The 21,563-nt window shown below is 41.0% G+C and overlaps 1 protein-coding gene across 1 annotated transcript; it reads left to right on the top strand.

The window, feature by feature from the left end:
• The first annotated feature begins 594 nt into the window (after positions 1–594).
• Positions 595–21,474, top strand: chrnb1l (cholinergic receptor, nicotinic, beta 1 (muscle) like). Its single transcript, XM_022217978.2, has 11 exons — positions 595–968; positions 3,905–4,038; positions 4,658–4,702; positions 5,041–5,150; positions 5,568–5,676; positions 6,296–6,443; positions 6,676–6,861; positions 7,399–7,622; positions 7,696–7,874; positions 15,888–16,026; positions 16,307–21,474. The coding sequence occupies exons 1-11, from the start codon at positions 875–877 to the stop codon at positions 16,445–16,447; spliced, it is 1,509 nt and encodes a 502-aa protein (XP_022073670.2). The 5' UTR covers positions 595–874; the 3' UTR covers positions 16,448–21,474.
• The last annotated feature ends 89 nt before the right edge of the window (positions 21,475–21,563 follow it).

The following is a 21,563-nucleotide window of genomic DNA, read 5'->3' as shown; positions in this document are numbered from 1 at the left end:
GTTAAAATTCCACACATAGTCGCTTTAATTCATTGCATATTTTTCACTGGATGCTCTCGAGAGGACCGTTCTGACAGCTGTGTACGGGACTTAAAATTGAAAAGGTGATGACAAGTTATTCCCGTAAACTCACGAGCTGTGATAGCTGTAACTGTTAAATCCACATCTAAATTAAGTGTCGGATTTTTATATTAGATTCATTTTTTATCGTCAGACACAACACGGCGGAACGGAAATAACTGCCAGTGCACCAAAAAATGGGCTTGGAAATGAAAGAAATAGAGGAGATTTGACTGAACAGGGATGATGAATAGCGAGGCGGATCTATGTGGGATGAAAAGAACGATAAAAGTGAAACAATATTAACCGCTTCATCTCCAAACCACCACACAGGAACTCCACCCCTCCACTTGTTCTCCCCCCAAAAATATCCCCATTGTCATAACCCGGAGCCCATTGCCATTCCTCTGCCCCATCCCACCCCCTCCACTTCCTCTTCCACCCGCCGTCCCCACAGCGCTAACCTCAGATTGGCGAGCACCAACAGGTGTCTGCCCCACAGGCTTCCCAGTGCAAACACATTCCACCCTCTCGTCACTCCCAGCACACGCACCCAATCAGGCCATGGTTTCACCCATGGAGCCACGGCCACACAGAGACGAAGGGGCAGGAGAGAGAGCTGCTAGCTGAACGGCTTGTGCTTCCGGAGGTGCCAACTATCCGCAATCCGACCGGAGGTGTGCGTGCGTTTGTCTGCGGCACAAAGGTGCTTTAGGAGACGCTCATCCGTCCCGGTACTAGGTGAAGGTGTGAAGGGAGGACTATAACAAGGAGAGAAGCCTTTGATTGGCACAGATAAAGTGCAAAAGATGTCATGACTCTCTTCACCAGACAAATGAAGATGAACATAAATGTGAGGATGAACACACTTCTAATCGTATGTGGCTGCCTTTGCCTCTCTTTAACAGGTAAGGATGTGTTCTGTGGTCACATTGGTTTGGATCATGATGATATTTTTAAATCAGCTGATTTGTCTCTCAAGCAGGAACAGATTTTCTACAGTTTGGGAATGTTTGAGTTTTCATTGAAAGAATCTGATGATTCACGTAATTCCTGGAGCATTCCTGACACTAATACCTGCATGAAGACGTTAAAATGCTAAAAGAACAAAGCTTAATTGTTCCTCTTCTATTTAATAAAGAATTAATGTTATAATGTACACTGTTGGAGCAACCGAAGGGAAGAAAATGAAACAAAAATGCTTTTCTACCTTTGGCTTTGACCTCTGACCCCACACTGGGTTGAGAAAACAGACAGGTGCCCAGTGTTTGCTGGTGTCCCGTGGTTCGGTGTTACCGTCCTATCTCCGCTACCTTTTTCCTCTCTGGGTGCCCAAAAGAGACACTACTCCACTTCCACTTTCAGGTGTAGGAATTGAGGCATTTTTTTGTAAGTCTGACAGCTACAGTAGGATCAGATAACCGCCAAGCATCTCCCATCCGACTGCACTCTGTCAGTTCAGTTAAATTGCTATTGATTCCACTTCCTCTGTTTTTTTTCCCTCTCTCTCTCTTTGGGTAAAAATCATAATTAGAATTGATTTTCAATACTTCTTATCTGCGCTCAGCTGAAGGGCTTTGACTTTGACCTTCTGACCCCACGATGGGAGTGGAAAGCAAAAAAGCTGGCCTGCACTGTTCGGGGAACTCCACGGGGGAGGCGGCGTTGTATTCTTGTCCTTTTGTGAGGGCGATTTTACAACTGTCTTTCCTCGGGGATAAGAGGGGAACCACAATGGAAACAAAGTCCGATTCCTAAGACTGACCTTCTCCTCCTCTTTCTCTTTCTCTAGAACTTATAATGAATCATATTAACACATCATTGTTTGTTAATCAGAATCTATTTTTGGTCCTGATGGCGCTGGTATCCCAGACATCCCTTTGATCCCATTCCCTCGCTGCATATCAATTCCATTAGCTCAGTCACCTTTGCTTCCCATCGTACACCACCAACACCTGCCTTTCTGCGGCTTCTTTTGCATGCCCTGTCCGTCCTTCTCGTTTTTTTCCTGTTTTGTTTTGTCGCATATTTGTAATGAATGACTCATCACTAGATCCTGATGTTTGTTATGTAGAGGGGTCGTTACATCTTCCATCTTACCTCACAGTGAATGATTGGTAATTAATAAAACCCAATTTGTGCTGTGGAGGTTTCTCTGCGAGATGAATAAAATCATATCAAATCTCTACTCGTAATGAGTTCTCCAGCTCTGCCACATGCTTGCAGTATTTATTTTCAGATCACAGTGTAATCATATAAATGCTTTTTGCATGGCCTCATTAGTAAAATATGAATCACACAACAAAGCAGCGGTCCATCCTGGGCATATTATGGATGGTATTTTTAGTGTCGGTCATCTAAGTACAGTCTGAACCCCAAACCACAGCAGGTCGGCCTCACTGAGAGAACAAACATGCTTTTGTCTGGATGTCAGCAGCCTCAGCCTGCAAGTTAACGGGTGACTTGCTTGCATTGTGTGCTTCATTGTTGGTCCTTTTATGTACACAAAGATGGAAAACCCTCAGTGAAGCCACCCATAGGTTTCGAGAACACCTCCTAATTACCAGCTAATCACAAAAACGAGCAAAGAGGTGCAGCTGGAGTAGAAGCGGTGAGTTGGACCCTTAGGGAGTCTGTCCATCAAAGTGTTTTTCTAGATGCCAGGGTGGTTTTTTTTAGTTGTTAGCAATGAGGCGCCTCCTACTTAAACTTTGATTTAAAACGCCAGCGGTATGATGAGACGCTCAACTTGGCATCTTGACCTCGTCGCCGAGAGTTTAAAGGTGTTCAGCTTCAAGTAAAACACTTGTCACTGTCACCTATCACCCAACCATCCAATCATGATGCAGGAGGGGTGTTCCAAATACCACACTGACTAATCCTTAAGCTTCAGCTCTTGGGCTCACTCGCTGAGATGTGCTTTAGCCTTCCGTTTATCCAGGAAAATACTCTACCTTGTGCTTTCACTTTGTACATTTAATACTTGCTAATAGCAAAAACGTGCTATGAAATTAGGTGTTAACGCAGTACATTTACAGATATTTTGGGTCTTAACAACTAAAGAGCTTCAGATGAAAATTTTCAGCTGGTTAAAAATTGCTTTTGTGGACACATTCTCTTAATCATACATACTTTACCAACTTTAATACTATTTAAATAGTTAAGTTATATAAAATGCATCACCCATTTAGTTGCCATAAATGGGGAAATTAACTATAGTGACCATAACTAGTTTTGTATCAGCTAGTAAGCATGTTTATTGCTGCTGTAAAGTTGTGTTTTTTAACATGTAAGTCTATGGAGAGTGATTCACATCTAAAGCCAACCCCAAGTGGCCATTTGAGGAACTGCAGTTTATCTTTTGTAGTATGTTCATGTTCTGTTCCTATTTCTTTGTGTTTGGTTTCTTTTTAAAGTCAGTTAAACTATTGAGACTAATCCAGAAATGAGGGCATGCAATTTTCAGAATCTGAATATCACCATTACTTTTCATAATAGTCTGTTATGTGAAAAAACTCATGATAAATTCACCTCATTGACATGTTACCTGTAATGAAATTCTCCATTATAGAGACACTTGTGGTTTTCTGGTATTGACTTGTGACTTGATGCTTTATTTTAAAAGATTCTCTTAATTTTGCCATTCATTATGTTTTCACTGCACAAAACACATTACTCCACTTCTTCCCTTACTTTCATCGGTTCTTGTCTTTTTCCTATTCCTTTCATTTTTCATCCATCCCCTACTGCTGGTTTGCTGTCAGATGGTTGTGGCTACTGGTTCATTAGTTATCATTTTCCCCTTCATCATGCTATGTCTCTTTGCATCCGTCCTTTCATCCAGGAGCCTCAGAAACAGAGCGAAGGCTCCATCAGAAGATATTTCACAACTACAACATGAAAGTCCGACCGGCTCGTTCCTGGGAGGAGAAGGTGATGGTTCGGGTGGGGATGACCCTCTCCCAGCTGGTCAGCTTGGTAACTATAGATACACACTTTCAAAATGCACTAATCAGCCACAACATTAAAACCACCTGTCTAGTATCATCCCGAAACCAGCTCTGAACTGTTGAGATACAGGACCTGTTTAGGTGTCCCGTGGTGTCAGGTACTGGGATGTCCTTTGAGTCCTGTGGGTTGTGGGGTGGAATCAGGCATTTTGCAGCAACCTCTTGACTATAATTGATCAGACTGGGATCCTGGTAGGGAAGGCTGCTATAGAATAGAATAGAATTTATTGCATTTGCACTGGAACATTGCAGCACAGGTACACACAGAACCACTGTAACAAAAATGATTTGTTACTTACTTTACCTGCCAGTGCTTTTAATGTTATGCATTCAAATATGCCTGCAAATGATCTTGCACCGCTTACAGATGAAGGCATATTTTCAGAGTTTACCTCATAGTGCTAGTGCTGAGGACAAACACACTCTTTAGATCAGATCCCTGCTGGGTGCTGCGAGGCAGTCTGTCCATTCATCCATACACAATTCATTTCCACAGAGGAGGTTTGACAGTGACATACACAACAAGATATGATGCTATTACTAATGTTCATCCCTCTGTCTCTTTGTGTGTCTCTTTATCCCACCAGAATGAGAAAAACGAGGAAATGACAACCAACGTGTTCATGAATCTGGTATGAGCACTAAAATATTATTTCCCGAACCTCACTCTAACTCCGCTCTCCTCTCCTCTGCTGCTCTGCCCTTAAATGGACTTGTCACTTTTTATAACTGCAAATTATTTCTTTCTTTATCCCTCTTATTCTCTGACTCACTCTTTTAGCCCTTTCTAATTATAATTCATGGACTGTTTGTGACAGCATTGAGTGAACGCGTGTCTGTGGGATTTACCAGATTTGTCAAGAGGGAGGAGAAACAAGGATACAAAAGACATGAATATCACCTTTAGTCTGCTCTGTCATTCACTTTTTGTTTTGTTTTTCCTGCACTTCACTGCCATCATCCATCCCAGGCATGGACAGACTACCGGCTGTCATGGAACCCAGCAGAATATGACAACATTGATGTTCTGAGAATTCCTCCCAGCAAGGTGTGGCGTCCCGACATCTACCTCATAAACAAGTGAGTGTCCTGTCTGCACTCATGCTCAACAAGGTCGGTCCTCCACTAAAATATCTGAAAAACTGGGGATGAATATTGATCAGTCTGAAATTGTAATTTGTCTGAATACTTTGGATTATAACCAATCATCTGTAACCATTATGTCATTCTCATCAGCCTCAATATGTCATCATGGTAAAAACACAACTACTTCAGTTACTTTTACCTTTGTGTATGTATATACCATCTTTTTAAGGGTCAAATTTTAAAATTTTGCCTGTAATATGGAAGAGAAAACTTCAACAGAAGTGATTGTTTGGCAGGGAAATGACATTTATGTGTCATTTGTTAGTGACACAATTGTAACAGTGATTGTTTGTGTGTACATAAAGAAGAATAGGAGTAATATGAGCATGACATTTTTCTTCCTCTTCACAGTAACGACGGTCAGTTTGACGTGGCTCTCTATGTCAACGTCTTGGTTTTCAGTGATGGGACGGTCAACTGGCTTCCACCCGCCATCTACCGAAGTTCCTGCTCTATAGAGGTACCGTCTTAAAGCAGTATTCTCTGCTCTGTATGGTGGATACAGAGTATTTTCATCTCTTTGTAGCTGTAGACTAAGTTATCTACCATAATAAATGAAGCACATAAGGAAACGTATAGTGACTGGTTGGTGGGTCCTGCCAAGAATGGAACCAGATGTTGGCTGCATGATTTAGTGTCGGTGTGGAACTTCTCAAAACCAGTCCACTGTTGTATCATCTCATCATTCTTAGGATACTGAAATAAGAAAAAGGAGCTGTTTCGCAAATCCAGTGAAGATGCCGTTGCATTGCTAGTTAGCAAACTGGTGGCTGTATTAGAATGTACTTAGACGCAATTGACTGGGAATACCAATGTTGCTAAAGGGCAAACCATGCCAAGCATTGCTCCGGTTCATTATAGAGCAACGATTTCTCACCCAATCTAAAAATCCATGTTATAATCAGCTATTTTCTAACATGTATAATGCATTTAGGCACAAATCTAAGAATTTCCCTTACAGGATTTAACTTGCATTCCCCAATTATCCACAAGAATGTAAGCGATGTTTGGAAGCATGAGAGAAAAATGTGTTGTCCTTTCGATATTTCTCTCTAATATGCATGATTGTCAATCCACAGGTGGCGTATTTCCCGTTTGACTGGCAAAACTGCAGTATGGTTTTCCGCTCGTACACCTACGATGCCTCTGAGGTCGACCTGCAGTACTTTCTAGATGATGATGGCAAAGAGATCCAGGAGATTGTTATAGATAAGAATGCATTCACTGGTTGGTACCCAGAGAGACTTTATCCTTTTTATCACATTTTTGTGGATCTTATAATATATACAGGCAATTTTTCATGAAAAAATGTGGCCATTATTTGCTTTTATAACTCTCTTGAGCTGCCTGGTTTTTGTCTTCCACGTCACTGCGCATCGTAAAGATTTCAAATAAAACCTTCTCCCTGCCCTCAACATCTGCTACCCGTTCCATTCCTTGTACATCTCTTCCTCCACAGAGAATGGAGAATGGGCCATATGCCACAAACCATCACGGAAGAATGTCAAGGAGGACCTGTATGAGGACATCACCTTCTATCTCATCATACAGAGGAAGCCTCTTTTCTACATCATCAACATCATCGTGCCCTGCATCCTCACCAGCGTGTTGGCTATATTTGTCTTCTACCTGCCTCCCGGAGCAGGTCAGCACATCTGCCTGGCATGTTTTGACATTGCGACCACGCGTCACTGCCAAGAAAGAGTATAGGAAGTGATGCACTGTCTCATGTCATGACAAGAAGCATGCGTCCAATCCAAGCTTCTTCATGAGTCAGGGCAAGCTTTAAAGGAATTTATTGATATACCACAGATTGAAGTAAAGTGTCCAAGCCGATGAATCTTCTTTGTCAATCTTTAGCCTTGTGCAGCTGCACTTTGAGGAGTGATGCTTCACTGACATTGCAGGGGATATAGATTCAGTAGAAAGCAGCAGGACTGATGCTCAACCTGTTTGAGTATGATGAATTTTTGGAGCATAAACTCACTTTAGATAATCTGTGAGGCCGAGCTGAGTCAGCACAAGTGACTAGTAAACTCTGCACATGTCTTAGATAGATGAGGCATGTTTCTCCACAACAAACAGTCAAATACAATCTTTGTGTAAAGTGTGTCCTCGTCAGTTTAATACAGCTTGCTTTACCGTCATAATTCATTTTCCAAACTGCCCGTTCTGTTTGCAGGGGAGAAGATGACTCTCTCCATTTCTGTCCTCATCGCTCTGACTGTCTTCATGCTGCTGCTGGCTGACAAGGTCCCTGAGACTTCCCTCGGCATCCCAATCATTGTCAACTACGTCATGTTCACCATGATCCTGGTCACGTTCTCTGTCATCCTGAGCGTCGTCGTCCTCAACCTTCACCACCGGACGCCCAGCACACACATCATGCCAAACTGGGTTCGAAAGGTACTAAACATCCATCTCAGCTTTTCCAATACCTCAGTGAAAAATGACTGATTTCTCAACCCTTACTCCTTAGGTGTTCATTCACTTCCTTCCCAAATACATTGGCATGATGAGGCCGAACCCAGAGGAGCCTATGTTGAAGGAGGACTCTAGTGAGGACACACCTATCCGAAGCTACAATGGACGACAACCTGGAGGAGAATACTTCTTTCGCAAGATCAACCCTGATCTTGTCATACCTTGGAGAGGAAGGTAAGGACACATTTATTCACAAGGGGTCTACCACCTTGTTTATACTGACGTGTCAATCATCTTTGGAATGGAGGAAACAAATGTTGAAAAATTTCAGAAGCAGTTGTGTTTCTCTATCTTTCTCTTTAAAATACCCTAAAGATGTTGTATTGAAATCAGCTCAGGAAATGTTCTTCACCAGGCCATTGCTTTCACTGTTTCTGCTTTAGAAGCTCTTGTAAATTTTGGTAGTTGGTGTTTGGATCGTTTTCTTGCTGGAATATTTCTCTTCTGCCAAGTTTCTGCAGACTGGGAGTCATCTTGTCAGCCAGTATTTTGGAATATCCACAGGCATTCATGGTACCGTCTATAAATATCGTCACCTCAACACCTTTCACACCCGTCCAGCACATTGTCATTGCATTACAACCTATATAGCCTGGCAGTGTGCTTCACTGGTGGGACTATGCATTCACTGTGGTAGTGTAGTGCAGAAGAGCAAGCAAGAGTTTGCTTTTTCTTGAATGAGCTGTCACAGAGATTCCATTTTACATTGATAACCCCAAGTGTGAAGTACTTGCCCTGCTATTTTTCAGATCTAGAGTGTGGAATCATTTTAGAGGGATAACCACTGTGGCTCTGAATGTTGGTACTGTGGCTCATTCGCTACCTCTGGTTTATTGCTACAGCCGTGTATAGACTGATTTTCAATTGGTTGCCAATCTTCTTGTATCCTTTCCCATGTTCCATATAATCAGAATCTTCAATTCTTTAGTTTTTTTCCCATGTGGAGCCATGACTACAGGCGTGTTCACTTTAGTTTCTTAGACGAAATACTTACAAAAGATGCAGTTATATTGAGAGGTGATGCAATTTTGAATCATTTGATATTGAAGTGTACTCACTACTGTTGCATGGTGTTAAACTATTCACAACTCTCATTCATGTGAAGTGATACACTTTATCAGAACAAATAGCAATAAGAACATAAGAAATAGCATTGAGAATGCCCAAAACTGTGTGTGTTTTTTTTTTTAATAGAATCTGAAAAACCCTGTGGTGCATGCCTGATATCAGTCCAGTTGCTTACTTTGTCTTTGATTTTTTTTTACAACAAAGAAACAAAGAAATCCCTCAATTATTTACCTAAAATTGGATTAAAAAGGTATAGCACATACCTTGAGTTATTAAAAATGACAAAAAGTTATATTGCCTGTCCTCTTATCTGTCAGGACTGTTCAAAAGCATGGAGCTGAGGTAATAACCATGAGGGTCATCCATCCTGATTCAGCCTCTTTCTAGGCTGAGATGTGCTGATCCTGACGTTACACCTGGGGAGAGCTATTTCTATTAATGTTAATAAAAGCCGGTGTGGGCATGAATCTTCCTTGTAGAGTGTGCCAAAGTGTGAAAGTTGGATCTGATGCCAGACCAGATATTATAGTAAAGTACACTGTGTGCGAGAGTTGGCAGAATTACAGCCATCATCACAGCAGCTCAGAGAATCTGTCAAGACTGTAACACTGTGTGCACTTCCTGCAGCCTGCCATATTTAATACCATATTTAATACAGCCGTATGAAAGGCGCTCTGATGAACCAAAGAGATTAAGATTAATGATTGGGATTCTGCTGAATGAACCAAACGGAGGCTTTCTTAGTCTGATAACGCTCTTGAATGAAGGCCTATAAACAAAATTTAAGTGTTGGTCCAAAGTGTACAGGATGTTTTAGAGGCACTTATTTAATACAAAGTGTGTATTCAAATATCTTTATTGGGCTTTTTGTGATATATTTTGAAACTAGCTCGACTTAAATGGTATCATTTATCCTGATAGTCTTAAAAAATGTTGCTTTGAATACGTAAATCCAAAAATCTTTGATTGATGGAGCACAGAATGCATAAAGAGCCTTTATTGGCTGCAGGATCAACTTAAGAAACAAAGAAAGTTTGGATTTTTTGTGACGTTTGTATGCCGGAAGCGGCCTATGCTGCAGCAATTGGGACAGATGTTTTTTGGATTCAAGTTGGTTGAACAGATTAGGAAGCTCTTTTCCTCGCTGGCCTGAAAACGAGTGACAGAGTGACCTGGTCAGAGCCGGTCCTGACCAAAATTCAGCTAAGAGGCCTTTACAGATGACCTGTGAACCATGTCAGCCATTTGTCTTCACCATCCAGTCACACTTGACACCTCAGTGCTCCTACTGCAGTCTTCCCTACTTTAAAACAGTCTGTTCCTTCTGTTTATCTAAGAATAAGAAGACAACACGATAGCTGGTTAATTTTATCATATGCATCTGGCGTATTCAATATTTCAAAAATTAAATACCATTTATACAATGAACTCACATGATATTTCATAGTTATTATTTACTGAGACATCCATAAATCCAGTATTTATTCAAGCTATAATTAATCCTTGAATGAGAGACTATACAATCAATTAAAACTGTGTTGTTGTAAAATTATTTGCGCTCATAAGGTATATATTCATGACTGGGAATTGCAAGTTTCATATGTGCATGTAGTACTTTTACTATTAATACCATTGTGTGTTTTCTTGAATATACTTAAATACTTGCACATAAATGCAGGACTTTTACGTTATGGTGTAAGTACTTTTAGTGAAAAAGAAAGCAAACAAACAGTTCATATGAATTAATGGAGTAACTATGATTTGTACTAAGCAAGGTTAACACTCCCACAGCCTGATGGCAGATTCCCTTTAAAACTTGTGGGTTTGCTGTGTAAAGTCAGTCTCTCCTGCACAAGAAGTAGCCGTATGTTGCTTTAGTCTCAGAAAAGTGCTGCTATAAAGGTGGTAAAGTTACTTTAGTCACTTGTACCGCTTCTAAATAGGCATTAAAAGTCTGTGCTGTGTTCGCTGTCACAAAAGAGCGTCCCTATTTTTGTCATGTGAAAAAGGCATCCTCTTGCATTATTCACAGTAGAGTTGTTTGAAAAACTGCTAAAATGTCACTAGCGAAAACATACACCTTGATGAAGTCACTATGATAGTGACAGTTGTCTCTTTTCTGAGTTCTTCATTACACTGGACTTTACTTTGACTAGCAGAGTGAAATTCCATTCTTGTGAAGCACTCATTATTGCAAATACTTTTATACTAAAGTTGTCTCATACTTCCCCTCATGACAGCAATAAATGTTTTGTAGACTGTGAAACCACCAAAGCAGCCTGCAGAGCTCTTTTACTGTAATATAGTGCCCAGAAAAGCCTAAAAAGACCACTGATGTCAGATTAATATGCCCAGTAGAAACTATTAATATGTATCAGACACTGTTTTTCTAATTAATAATTAGAATAATATACTTGTACGACAACTTTAGTTAAAGTCAGGCTGTTCAGAATTTCGATCAATGGTTCTATTTATGATGTTGCTTGTCTAAAAGTTGCTTCAATCCAGTGATGTCTTTTCTAAATTGCTGGCTTCTCTCTGACTAATCTGTTAGTAGGCCTCAGTCTTGCCACCCAGCGCTGGCATCATAAACAGCTCCACGGTCCCCTGAACCAGGCCTGGTGCTGGGCGTCTCTCATCCCGTTCCAAAGGCATCAGATTCAGCCCCAACTAAGCCCCGCACACCCGTCCACAGTCGCCAGCCTCTAAGCCTCTGTTTAGGTTGGGCATTAGGGGGTAATCCCACAGAAAGAAGGTGGAGGGAGGGTGAAGAATAGACGAGTGGGGAGGGAAGGCCGGTGCTGAGTGATCGGGACACGGGAGGCTTTTAGATGTGGGATGGTGAGATGGTGGTGAGGCAGATAGAAACCAGCCTAACTATCGCCTCATGCATTTCTCTTTATCTTGTTATTCTGATAGGTGTTTATGGCACATTAATGAGAATTTTCTGGAAATTTGGTCACGAGGTGTTACATACTAAGAAAATAAATCATAAAAGTCTTTCTTTGATTATGCATGTGTGTTTAAGTGAGCACTGAGCTCTATTGTCTGGTCTGAATATAGTATTAGACAATATACATGAGCTGAGATGTTAGTAAAGTTAGAGTACAGTGTGCACATGCTTATTTAAGTGTGCATGCGTCTGTGTATCGTCGTGCGAAAGGCTCCATGTATCTGTGGTAATGAATACAAGCTGTGGAATGTGGATGGCATGCAGTGTGTGGAGCACCACTCTGCACACACACACCATCATTCCTACAGTAGCCGGTTCCTTTTTATTGTCCAGCCGTCCATCTGGCGTCACACTGTCTTTTCTGTGGCACCGATAGCTTGTCCAGCTCCTTCTCTGGCGCCTTCCTCTTCCTGCTGCCGGAGTGTCTGCACATTTGCCACCATCGTGAATGTCGTGTAACCACACGCCACGTACATGGACTGTATGTAGACATGCAGCGAAGGTGTCGATATGACAAGTGCACTGTGACGCTCGGCCAGACTTCCTCAGGAGGAGTGGTGAAATGTGATCCATGAAGTCACAACATTTGAGGGATCATTTGCTAAACAATGAAAGCAAAGTGGATCTAGGGGTATAGGTAGCAGCTTGACTCCAAGATGTCACATGATTCAAAATTGCTGGAATGTTCCTCTTTCTCCAACAGTGTTTTGCATTCATAATACATCTACACCCCCTGTCAAAAGGTTTGAGACGCTTTCTTATTCAAATAAATTAGAACCTGTCTCAAAACTTTCGACAGGGTGTGCATAATGACATCTCTCCAGCACCTTTTGCACTCGTACAGCTTCGTATCATCCCACTTTCACCTCTGTGCTTCACTGTCAACCCCATGCATTCACTGTGGTAGTCCTGAACGCCATCTGAGCCAAATAAATCTGATTTCTTCTCGAATGACCGAAGAAGGCGCTCCCGATATACGTCAGGATTCTTTCTGTGTTCTGTAGCAAAGTGTCCTCTTGCAGTTTTGTGCCAGCACAAGCGGCAGTATTTGCCTTGGACTCCATCCAAAGCGGCTGATGTCATGCACTGTCCTTCACACTGTCTGAGCCGTCACAGAAAGTTTCCATTGATGAACCCTGTGCCAAGTCTGAAGAACTTGCCTGTCGTTTTTTACAGCTAGATTGTGTAAGTAGTGCACTGTACATTACATCATATCAAGAGGATGATGAATATAACTCGTTCTATACTTCATGATTACTTTTACAACTGTGTTTCAGCTGAGTTTTAGTTGGTCACCGTTCATTTTTCCCCTTCATGAAGTCTCCCAGCCAGATATTTTTAAGTTGAGTTACCTTGATACCTACATTTTCTACATTGTCTTTCTTGCGTGTTTCCTTTTTACTGCTCATAAGAGGAGATATTCTGCTGCTCGACTTAGTATTAGTGCAGTTATTCAGGGATGAGACAGTTTTGAATCATTTGACATTTGATGATGTTGCCCAGGGGTGTACTCACTTCTGTTTTGCATTGGATATCCAGAAATGAAGCCACATTTTATTTTATTTCATACACTGGATGGCTATAGAGTAATATATATTAAAGAGATCATAGCCTTCATTAAGCTGTTCTGTGTTGCAGTTGTGACATTTAGCTATCGAGTGGCATGCAGAATACATACCACCTGGGGTTATATGCATATACATCACTTGTTCCACTTGCTAGTAATGTTGATGGACTCATCACTTGTAATGATAAATGACATAAGACCAGAGTATTAGAATATCAAGCTGCCAAAAAAGATCTAACAGCTGAAATCACAGCAGCTGATTTTAGATTTCAACAACATATTTATGTAGTTTTATCAACCCCAAAGCAGATTTCTGTTACATTAACATAAATTCAGCATGAAGATGTAAAAATTCATTTTTCTGTTTCTCAGATCTTGAGATTACCAGATGGTCTACCATGCACCCCCTCCTCTCAACAAAATACCACTTGTTGAGAAGAGGTGACGGGTGAATGAGGTGATGGGAAGCAAAGGGCAGCAGGAGGAGGAAGTGGAATCTTTAGCAAATAGTAAACACCTATAAGTGTTTGCTTGAACCTGTGCAGACACAAGTGTGTGTGAAATGACCTGCTATATTTGTACAGTATACTGTATGTTGTCGGGTCTTTTATAAATGTGGCCTTTTTAACAGGGACTATGAAAAAAAAAGTCGCAGAGTATTTGGTTTTTTTATAATCTTAGAAAACAATTTTTATGGGAATTATTTGAACATATTGTAACTCCCCTAAAATGATGACATACAGCAGTGTTTTATAGCAGTTGTGGGTTAAAAGGCTGAATTTGCTTTGAAATTTAGCTTCACTCAGTCTATACGTCATCTGGCTGGTTAACAAGACTGGTATGCACACTTTGGGTTGTGTTTTTTTTTCTTCCAGTTATACTGAGATAGTAGAACTTAAGGAAGAAGAAGGAAGTTTCAGAGTCATTTCACAGCATGTAGGCCCTATAGGAACACTCCCTCTATGAACCCATGTTTTGTTTATGGAACAGCTGTGTGTTGGGAAGAATGAAGGGTTCAGAGGTCGCGGCATCACCTAAATGTTGACCCAGTGTCGATGCCACCCTCTGTCAGGAGTGTGCTGCTCTCACTCAGTGCTCCGAGAAGCTGCAGGAAGCCTGTTGGTGGCTAGAGGGCACGCAAGGACACATGAGTCTGTGCGTTACAGAGCGACAACTCTGACATCTGCGTCCGTACCGCACGTCCTCAGCTGGACAGATATTGTCAGCCGTGGTTTGTTTCAGCAGAGGTGAACAATGCTACCCCAATGACTCATGACATACGCAGTGTAAATCTCAGCTTATGGAGCTGTGGGGAGCGTTATCATGACAGGCTGAACCGGAGAGACGGACCCCAGTTTAGAATGTGTTTTCTTTGGAAACAGCGTTCTTCAGTGTGTTAAATGAGCAGTCAGGGTGGTTTGGAGCTGGAGCTTTTAAAACTCACACTGCATACATTCAAATAAATGGAATAACTAGCATAAAAGACTATGCAATAAAAGTAAAAATGCAACATCATTATTGTTTATGATACAGTTATTTGTTTTTTTTCTATTTATATTTCATATTGGTGTGCATATAACATTTGTCACATTGATGTGTATTTTTGTGTGTTTTTCTTACTGCTTTTAATTTTTAGCATATATAATTTTGTATATTATATATATATAATATATAATTTTGTATATTTTTTGTATTGCATTTAAAATAACTTATGTGTAAAATAAAATGCATATATATATATAATGTATTATATATATATAGTTATATTTTTCCCCCAGTTTATTAATATTAGAATAGAATAGAATAGAATAGCCTTTATCAATCCTATAAAGGGAAATTTGCAATGTCACAGCAGCAAAGTGACGGTAAGAAAAGAGCAAGAGAACACATCTGTGAATTAAGACAGAAAATATATAGACTATATATACAATATAAATAAGAAAAAATACAGACCAGGATACTAAAAACACTAAATTTAAGAATCATGTACATCATGTATACATAATCATTCTTTGTCAAAAAGGCAGTGACCAGTTTCTACTAGCTTGTCATTAAAAATATCCGGTATGTAATATATCGGATGGATTTACATGAAATTTGGTACAGACATTCATGTTAGGATCTGTTTAAATAAAATGTGGGGCTTTTATCTACATCATTAATCATTAAGTATTTTTTATTGTGCAGTATGTTTCTTTGTTGCCAAATAGGTGAAAAATTCATCCCATCTCAGCTGTATTTTGTGTTCCGTGCCACAGTTAGCACTAAAGATGGTAAAATTGTTTAAAAAAAATAAGAAAACCATAGCTGCTACACATCAGCATTGTGACTGTGTGCAAACTATTAACCTTGGTGTTAAGCAGCGGTATACACAAGCTACACAAAATAGTGAGATTAATGCCTTAACATCTTTGGAAAATAAGATGTTGAAGGCTGATTTTTGTATAATGCACATAAAAGTGTCTGCACATAGCACACAGAAGTAAAATAACTATAGAAATTTTCAGTTTCTGCCACAAAATGCTGCAACAAGTCTCCTTTAGTTTCTATTCAGTATCCTACTTGTTCTCTGCTGCAGTTCTTCCTCTGTGTGTTGCAGGTGTGAGAGCACAGTGCAGCTCCAGCAGCTCCCCAACACCGACAGCTTCTGCCTGATCCTCCCTCCCAACCTGAAGTCAGCCATCGCCGCTGTGACATACATGGCCGAGCAGCTGAAGAAGCAGGACACGGACGACACAGTGAGTTAGGCCACTTGTTATTCAGTCTGTCCGCGGCTCCTGAGCACAGGGTGTTCCAAACATGCCCCAGCGATATTCATGTGTCACTGCATGCATACAGTACACTGCTGACTCAGTGCTTACAGTCAGGGCTTTGTGTGTGTGTGTGTGTGTGTGTGTGTGTGTGTGTGTGTGTGTGTGTGTGTGTGTGTGTGTGTGTGTGTGTGTGTGTGTGTGTGTGTGTGTGTGTGTGTGTGTGTGTGTGTGTGTGTGTGTGTGTGTGTGTGTGTGTTCCCTCCAGATGACAGGAGACTGGCAGTTCATCGCCCTGGTGGTGGACCGTCTCTTCTTGTGGTTGTTTGTCATCATCACCACCCTGGGAACCCTCGCCATGTTCTTGGACGCCAGCTTCAATTACACACCTGACGACCCCTTCCCATAGCGGACAACACACTCACACACACACACAGCTTGACACATGGTGTGGTTGTCACTTTACGTCTTCTCGGTGCTTCACCAGATCTGACTTTCCATGAGCAACTATTCCATATGTCGGTGGTAATGTTTTGTAACGTACATGCCCACAGGCCTGACACACAGCTGACATGCTCACACAATCCACGTATGTAGATTTATAGGGTAGGACACTCCGTGGTTTTGCATTACTTTGATTTAAATACTCTATTTAACGCATTGTGATCTTCGTTGTTTGAGTCTAAAGACTTGAAATACATGTTTCTCAAAAGTGGCTTTTTGTTTTATTCGATGTCGAGCATGAGCTTGGCACGGAGCAGTGGTCATTTTAGTGGTTGTAATGTTGAAGTAGAGGCAGTAGGGGGCAGTGACATGATGCTAAATTATAAGATGACATCCCTGCAGTTGCAATGACTTTTAATACAAAACGAAAATGAAGAGCCCAAACACTTTAACAGTTCATAAAACATGCTTAAAAATCTTCTTCTTCTTGGAATCTCAGACACCCCTGCAGTGAAATACGACCAAATCCAACAGATTTCTGTAGGATTAGTGTTGACCAAAGCATTTTACAGAGTGCTACTGTCCCAAATTCCAAATAAGTGTATTACTACGATTTAATAATGCATCTCCAAAACATGATTGTGTCAAAACTCTTCATTTCTGTGTTCTGTCACCTTCATCATACTTATAAATCCAATTTTTTTTGGAAAGCTAAAGATTATCCCTTCATTACTTTTCCACATTTGGTGCAGCTGTGGCTCAGGTGGTAGAGCGCATTTCCCACTAATCTCAGCTTGATCCCCAGACCCTCCATGTGCCGAAGGGGAAAGACACTGAAGCCCAAGTTGCTCTCGATGGCAGGTGTGCACCTCGAGTGTGTGTTTGTAAACGGTGGATGGTAGTTTAAGCACTTTGTAGAACTTTGCTAGGGTAAATAGTGCTATTTAAGTGCATTTGCAGGTCATATTTGAAAAGAGAGACTATATGTAAATGGAGCTTTTATTTTCTTGACATTTTTGAGCCACCATTTAGTGGCTTTTCTTTCACACTTGTCTCTTAATAAGTCAGATATCTGAGGATTGGGTTCATTTTCAGTGAGCAAAAATGTTAATGTGTGGCTGAAACAAAGAAGGGAGCCTTTAGTTAGAGCAGAGTACAAACTGTTTCAGGAGTTACTTGTATCATTTAAAGACATCGTCCAATGAAAATCACGGTTTTTAGGTTTTTGAAATGCATATCAACACATTAGGAGTGAAATAAGTGGTCAAAACAGGAACAGTTTCTATCATGTGGCTGAAATATTCCAGTATTTAACTTGCTATTGTGTAGCATAGAGTAGTTTTACAGTGTTTGAGCATAGCCAGTGGTGAGCTAGTGTGCTTGAGCTGCAGAAAGTGATGGAGAGAAGGATGAAGAGAGACAGGCGGGAACTTCATAGATCTGCACATTCTAGAGAAAGCACCTGTGCAGAGTTTAATCTAAACTATTTTTAAACAGGAATGAATGGCTTTAATGAAGGATAAAACTTCTAAATGTGTAAGTTTGATTTAAACATTGCCCAGAGAGGGACTTTCATTTGGTTTTCATGTGAGTTGCATGCAGGGTAAATACAGGAGTGAGGACCTGGTGGGGGGGGACAGGCTCCTGTGAAATCTGATTGGTCATTAGTTAATAGTAGTAGTTAGGTTGTATCCATAAAAACTGCAAAAAAAAACAAACAAACAACTAAAACAGATGCAAAACAACTGAAAACAGATATGAAATGAACGCAGCATCAAAATGGTTTTGTTCTGCAAAACAAGTTGTAGAAAAAGAAGCAAAATGAGACCTAAACTTCCAAACAAAATTACTTTAATGAGTTCAAAAATGACGGTTGAACTGTAAGTAAAAGAACAAGAAGCAGGGCTTTAAATTTCTAATAAATACATCTTCACCTATTTTTTTCACCCCAATTTGCCACTTTTTATTTGAGTCTCTTCACATCTGATTAGCGTACATTCCACAGTTCCACTGTAGCCATTTTCATGCTCACTGATGTGCAGCATGAAGCCACTGACTGTGTGATTGTGTTCATTGTGCCCAAACTGTGCAAATATGTTTCTCCCCTGTATGTAGCACTTGCCAAGCTCTTAGGAGAAAAGAGCCTCTCTCTCTCTCTCTCTCTCTCTCTCTCCCTGAGACGCCAGACGAGAAGAATGAGTCCACAAGACCAAGAACGCAATCTATAATTGGTCTTCTCCTGCTGCTGCACAAAAGCCAAGTGTTGTTGCGTAAGAAGAATGAAGGTGGAGAAGACGGGGGACATGGAGAGAAGGGCGCCATCCTCCTCATTTGTGGAGCTTTTTCAGGGAAAAGCCGCGGCGGGCACAGTGTGTTTTATTGCTAATGCCTCAGTGACTTCCAAGGGCACTTAAAGGACTTCAATCATTGGATTTGCACTGCACTTGCTCACTTCAGACCCAGAGGAGGCCTCAGAGGCGGGAGGGAGAGCCCCTGAGAGAATGTTGTTAGTGCCCTTCTTTAGGCTGATTTAGCTGTTTTTCTTCTTCACCTCCTATTGAGTGTTGAGCAACGGCTAAACCAGCAAGACGAATGTGTGTTTACGCTTTGAAAAAAAAAGAAAAAGGGAAAGGGGAGAGAGAGCAAAGGGGGAGAAAGAGCAATGTTCCTACTGTGTTCCTCACAATCTGGGTGGAAACGCAGCAAAGAGGACATCATATAAATCAGGTTACCAGTAGCAACAGCACTGGTAGGCCTTAGATTGGCCCCGATCTTCTTCCTGCTCATCTCCCACTGATCAAACAGCTTTCTATTCACCTTTCGTACCTTCAGATGTCTTGTTCGGTTCATCTTTCAACCTCTAAGCCATCATCCTCCTCCTCATCATCAACTTCTGCATCAAAGAGAAACAAATTCCAGCTACAGGGTCATTCTTCCCTAGCAACAATGGGGCATTTGTTGGCCTCAATGGCAAAGACTTGAGGCCTGTTACCCAAGCATGCATACAGTAAAGGAGAAAAGAGTTATGGTGAGAGGAGAAGGGTTCGAAAGTGGACGAAAAGGGCAGGAACGTGAGAAAATGGGCGAAGGCGGAGGAGACGGTTGAAGAACAGGACTGTGAGAACAAGCCGGCAAAGCCTCATTACATGTTAAATGGGTAATCCAGCCAGTAGGTGAGCACATTCCCATTAACCTGGCAGTGGGGAGAACTTCCTCCAGGCTTATTACTTCCTCTCCCTTTGCTGTGGGACTATTGTTTAGCAGCAGTGTGAAGTCACACACACTGCAGCGCCAAGCCTGACCTCTGACATGGACAATGCTCGCTATTGTCTCGTAGTTTTTGCCTATTCATAGCACGAGGTCGCTACAACTGGTGTAGTAATAGAGCAAAGGCATTGTAACGTATTCTGAACCATTACAGGCACCTACTGGGTGTGGCTCCAACATCATCAGTACGTATTTTGGCAGTGATGATGTCCGTATCTCTTTGCAGAAACTTCCACTTTCACTCCTTGTGTCATCTATTTTCCCATGTAGTCTAAAAAGTGTTTTAATATTGTGTAATTCAAATTCAAATTTCTGCTTTCACTGATTTAAAACTTAATCCAAGCTGAGGTGACTTAATGGAATTGGCTCGATAACTTTCTTTTCATCTTGAGTTCAGGATTTTTCCTCTATCTTAACATGCATCAACAATTTCAGACAACTGAGGAAAAGGGTGTAGGAAATGCTTTCAGTTTGAAAGAGCCACAAAGTCTGACTCAGGCCATCGTAGATCAGAGGAAAGAATCCGTCCACAGCAGGACTTTTACAATCCTGAGATTTATGTCCTATGAGGAACCAGTATTCTTTCACTTAAGTTCCATTATCATTCACTGTTTACTTGTGTTTTCATTTTGTTTGGTTTATTTTAGCCATCAAAGCCATTTAGTTAGGTTTCGGAAAATAGCTGTTAACACAACATGTTTGAAGCTTCTCCTTCATTTTCTGTGTCACCATAGTAGCTCAGATTCCCACCACAGTCGAAATATAACTGGCTGGCTGAAAAGAAGCGACTGTACGACGACACATCAAATGCCAAAGATGTGTTCATTTGTGATTCACCACAAACGATTCCAGGAGAATTACATAAATGAGAATGCAGTTTAGTTGCTTTTTAGAAGACAGAACCGCTATACGAGACACATTTAATGGCTTTCCTCAGGTTTAGTTGACTTATGTTACTACATTTCACTGCAGTAACTTAATAAAGATCTATTGTTTATTTGTTCATTATCGTTTAGCAAATACTCTTGGCTAAGCTGACTAAAGAGAACTTGTGGTCAGTTATCGCCAGCATTAATACGACTGAAGAAGGCTAATAATAAAAAAATCCAAGCATCTCAGTACACAGGAATGCCAGGAAAAAGTCAAGATCCTGTTGAGTTTTTGTTAAAGGAAGCAAAGGCAACTGAATGCTAGTAGATACGCCACTTTTATACACATTTTATACGCTAACATCCACCATTCTGGTTACACTTTTAATGTTCAGTCATATAATGGATCTGTGGAAGCTTTAATCCACTCTGTGCACTTTTTCCCCACTGTCTGCTGTTTGGAATGTACAGTTTCTTTTCACCACCATCACAGAGGTCATGAATCTGCTCAAAGCCCAGCAGAAACATGTGATTGGTGATCTGTGCTAAAGGGACAGTTGTGAGTTTAGTCTTTGATTTATGGCATCAAACTGGGTCAGTGGTTAGACTGTGATACACACAGGAAGGAGGGAAGATGACACAAAGGTGATGAAATGGGGGGGAAACTTTCAGCACATATGCCTTTAAGCACTTATTTCTGTCACAACAAGAGGAAAAAAATGTTGAAATGTCTTCAGCCTACTTTTAAAATTGATTAACATACATTATTTGTATATTTTTAACCTTTAACGTTGCACATATTCAGTCAAATGTCCCTCCAAAGTGCCAAACTTTTCCCTTAACATATCAAATGACTACCGGTCAGAATGCAATCTTGAGTTCGGTTTGGTCATCTGAGAGAATAAAGTGTCAAGTGGAAAGACAACCTGTTGCTTTGCGGGATCC

This window comes from Acanthochromis polyacanthus, chromosome 23, assembly GCF_021347895.1.
Source record: "Acanthochromis polyacanthus isolate Apoly-LR-REF ecotype Palm Island chromosome 23, KAUST_Apoly_ChrSc, whole genome shotgun sequence".
Lineage (NCBI taxonomy): Eukaryota > Metazoa > Chordata > Actinopteri > Pomacentridae > Acanthochromis > Acanthochromis polyacanthus.
This window is presented reverse-complemented; position numbering and strand designations above follow the sequence as displayed.

Excerpts from the sequence above, each read along its gene's own strand:
- chrnb1l (XM_022217978.2), top strand. The coding sequence starts at position 875 with ATGACTCTCTTCACCAGACAAATGAAGATGAACATAAATGTGAGGATG. Across the intron at positions 969-3,904 it reads CCTTTGCCTCTCTTTAACAG|GAGCCTCAGAAACAGAGCGA; the intron begins GTAAGGATGTGT and ends CCTTTCATCCAG. Across the intron at positions 5,151-5,567 it reads GACATCTACCTCATAAACAA|TAACGACGGTCAGTTTGACG; the intron begins GTGAGTGTCCTG and ends TCCTCTTCACAG.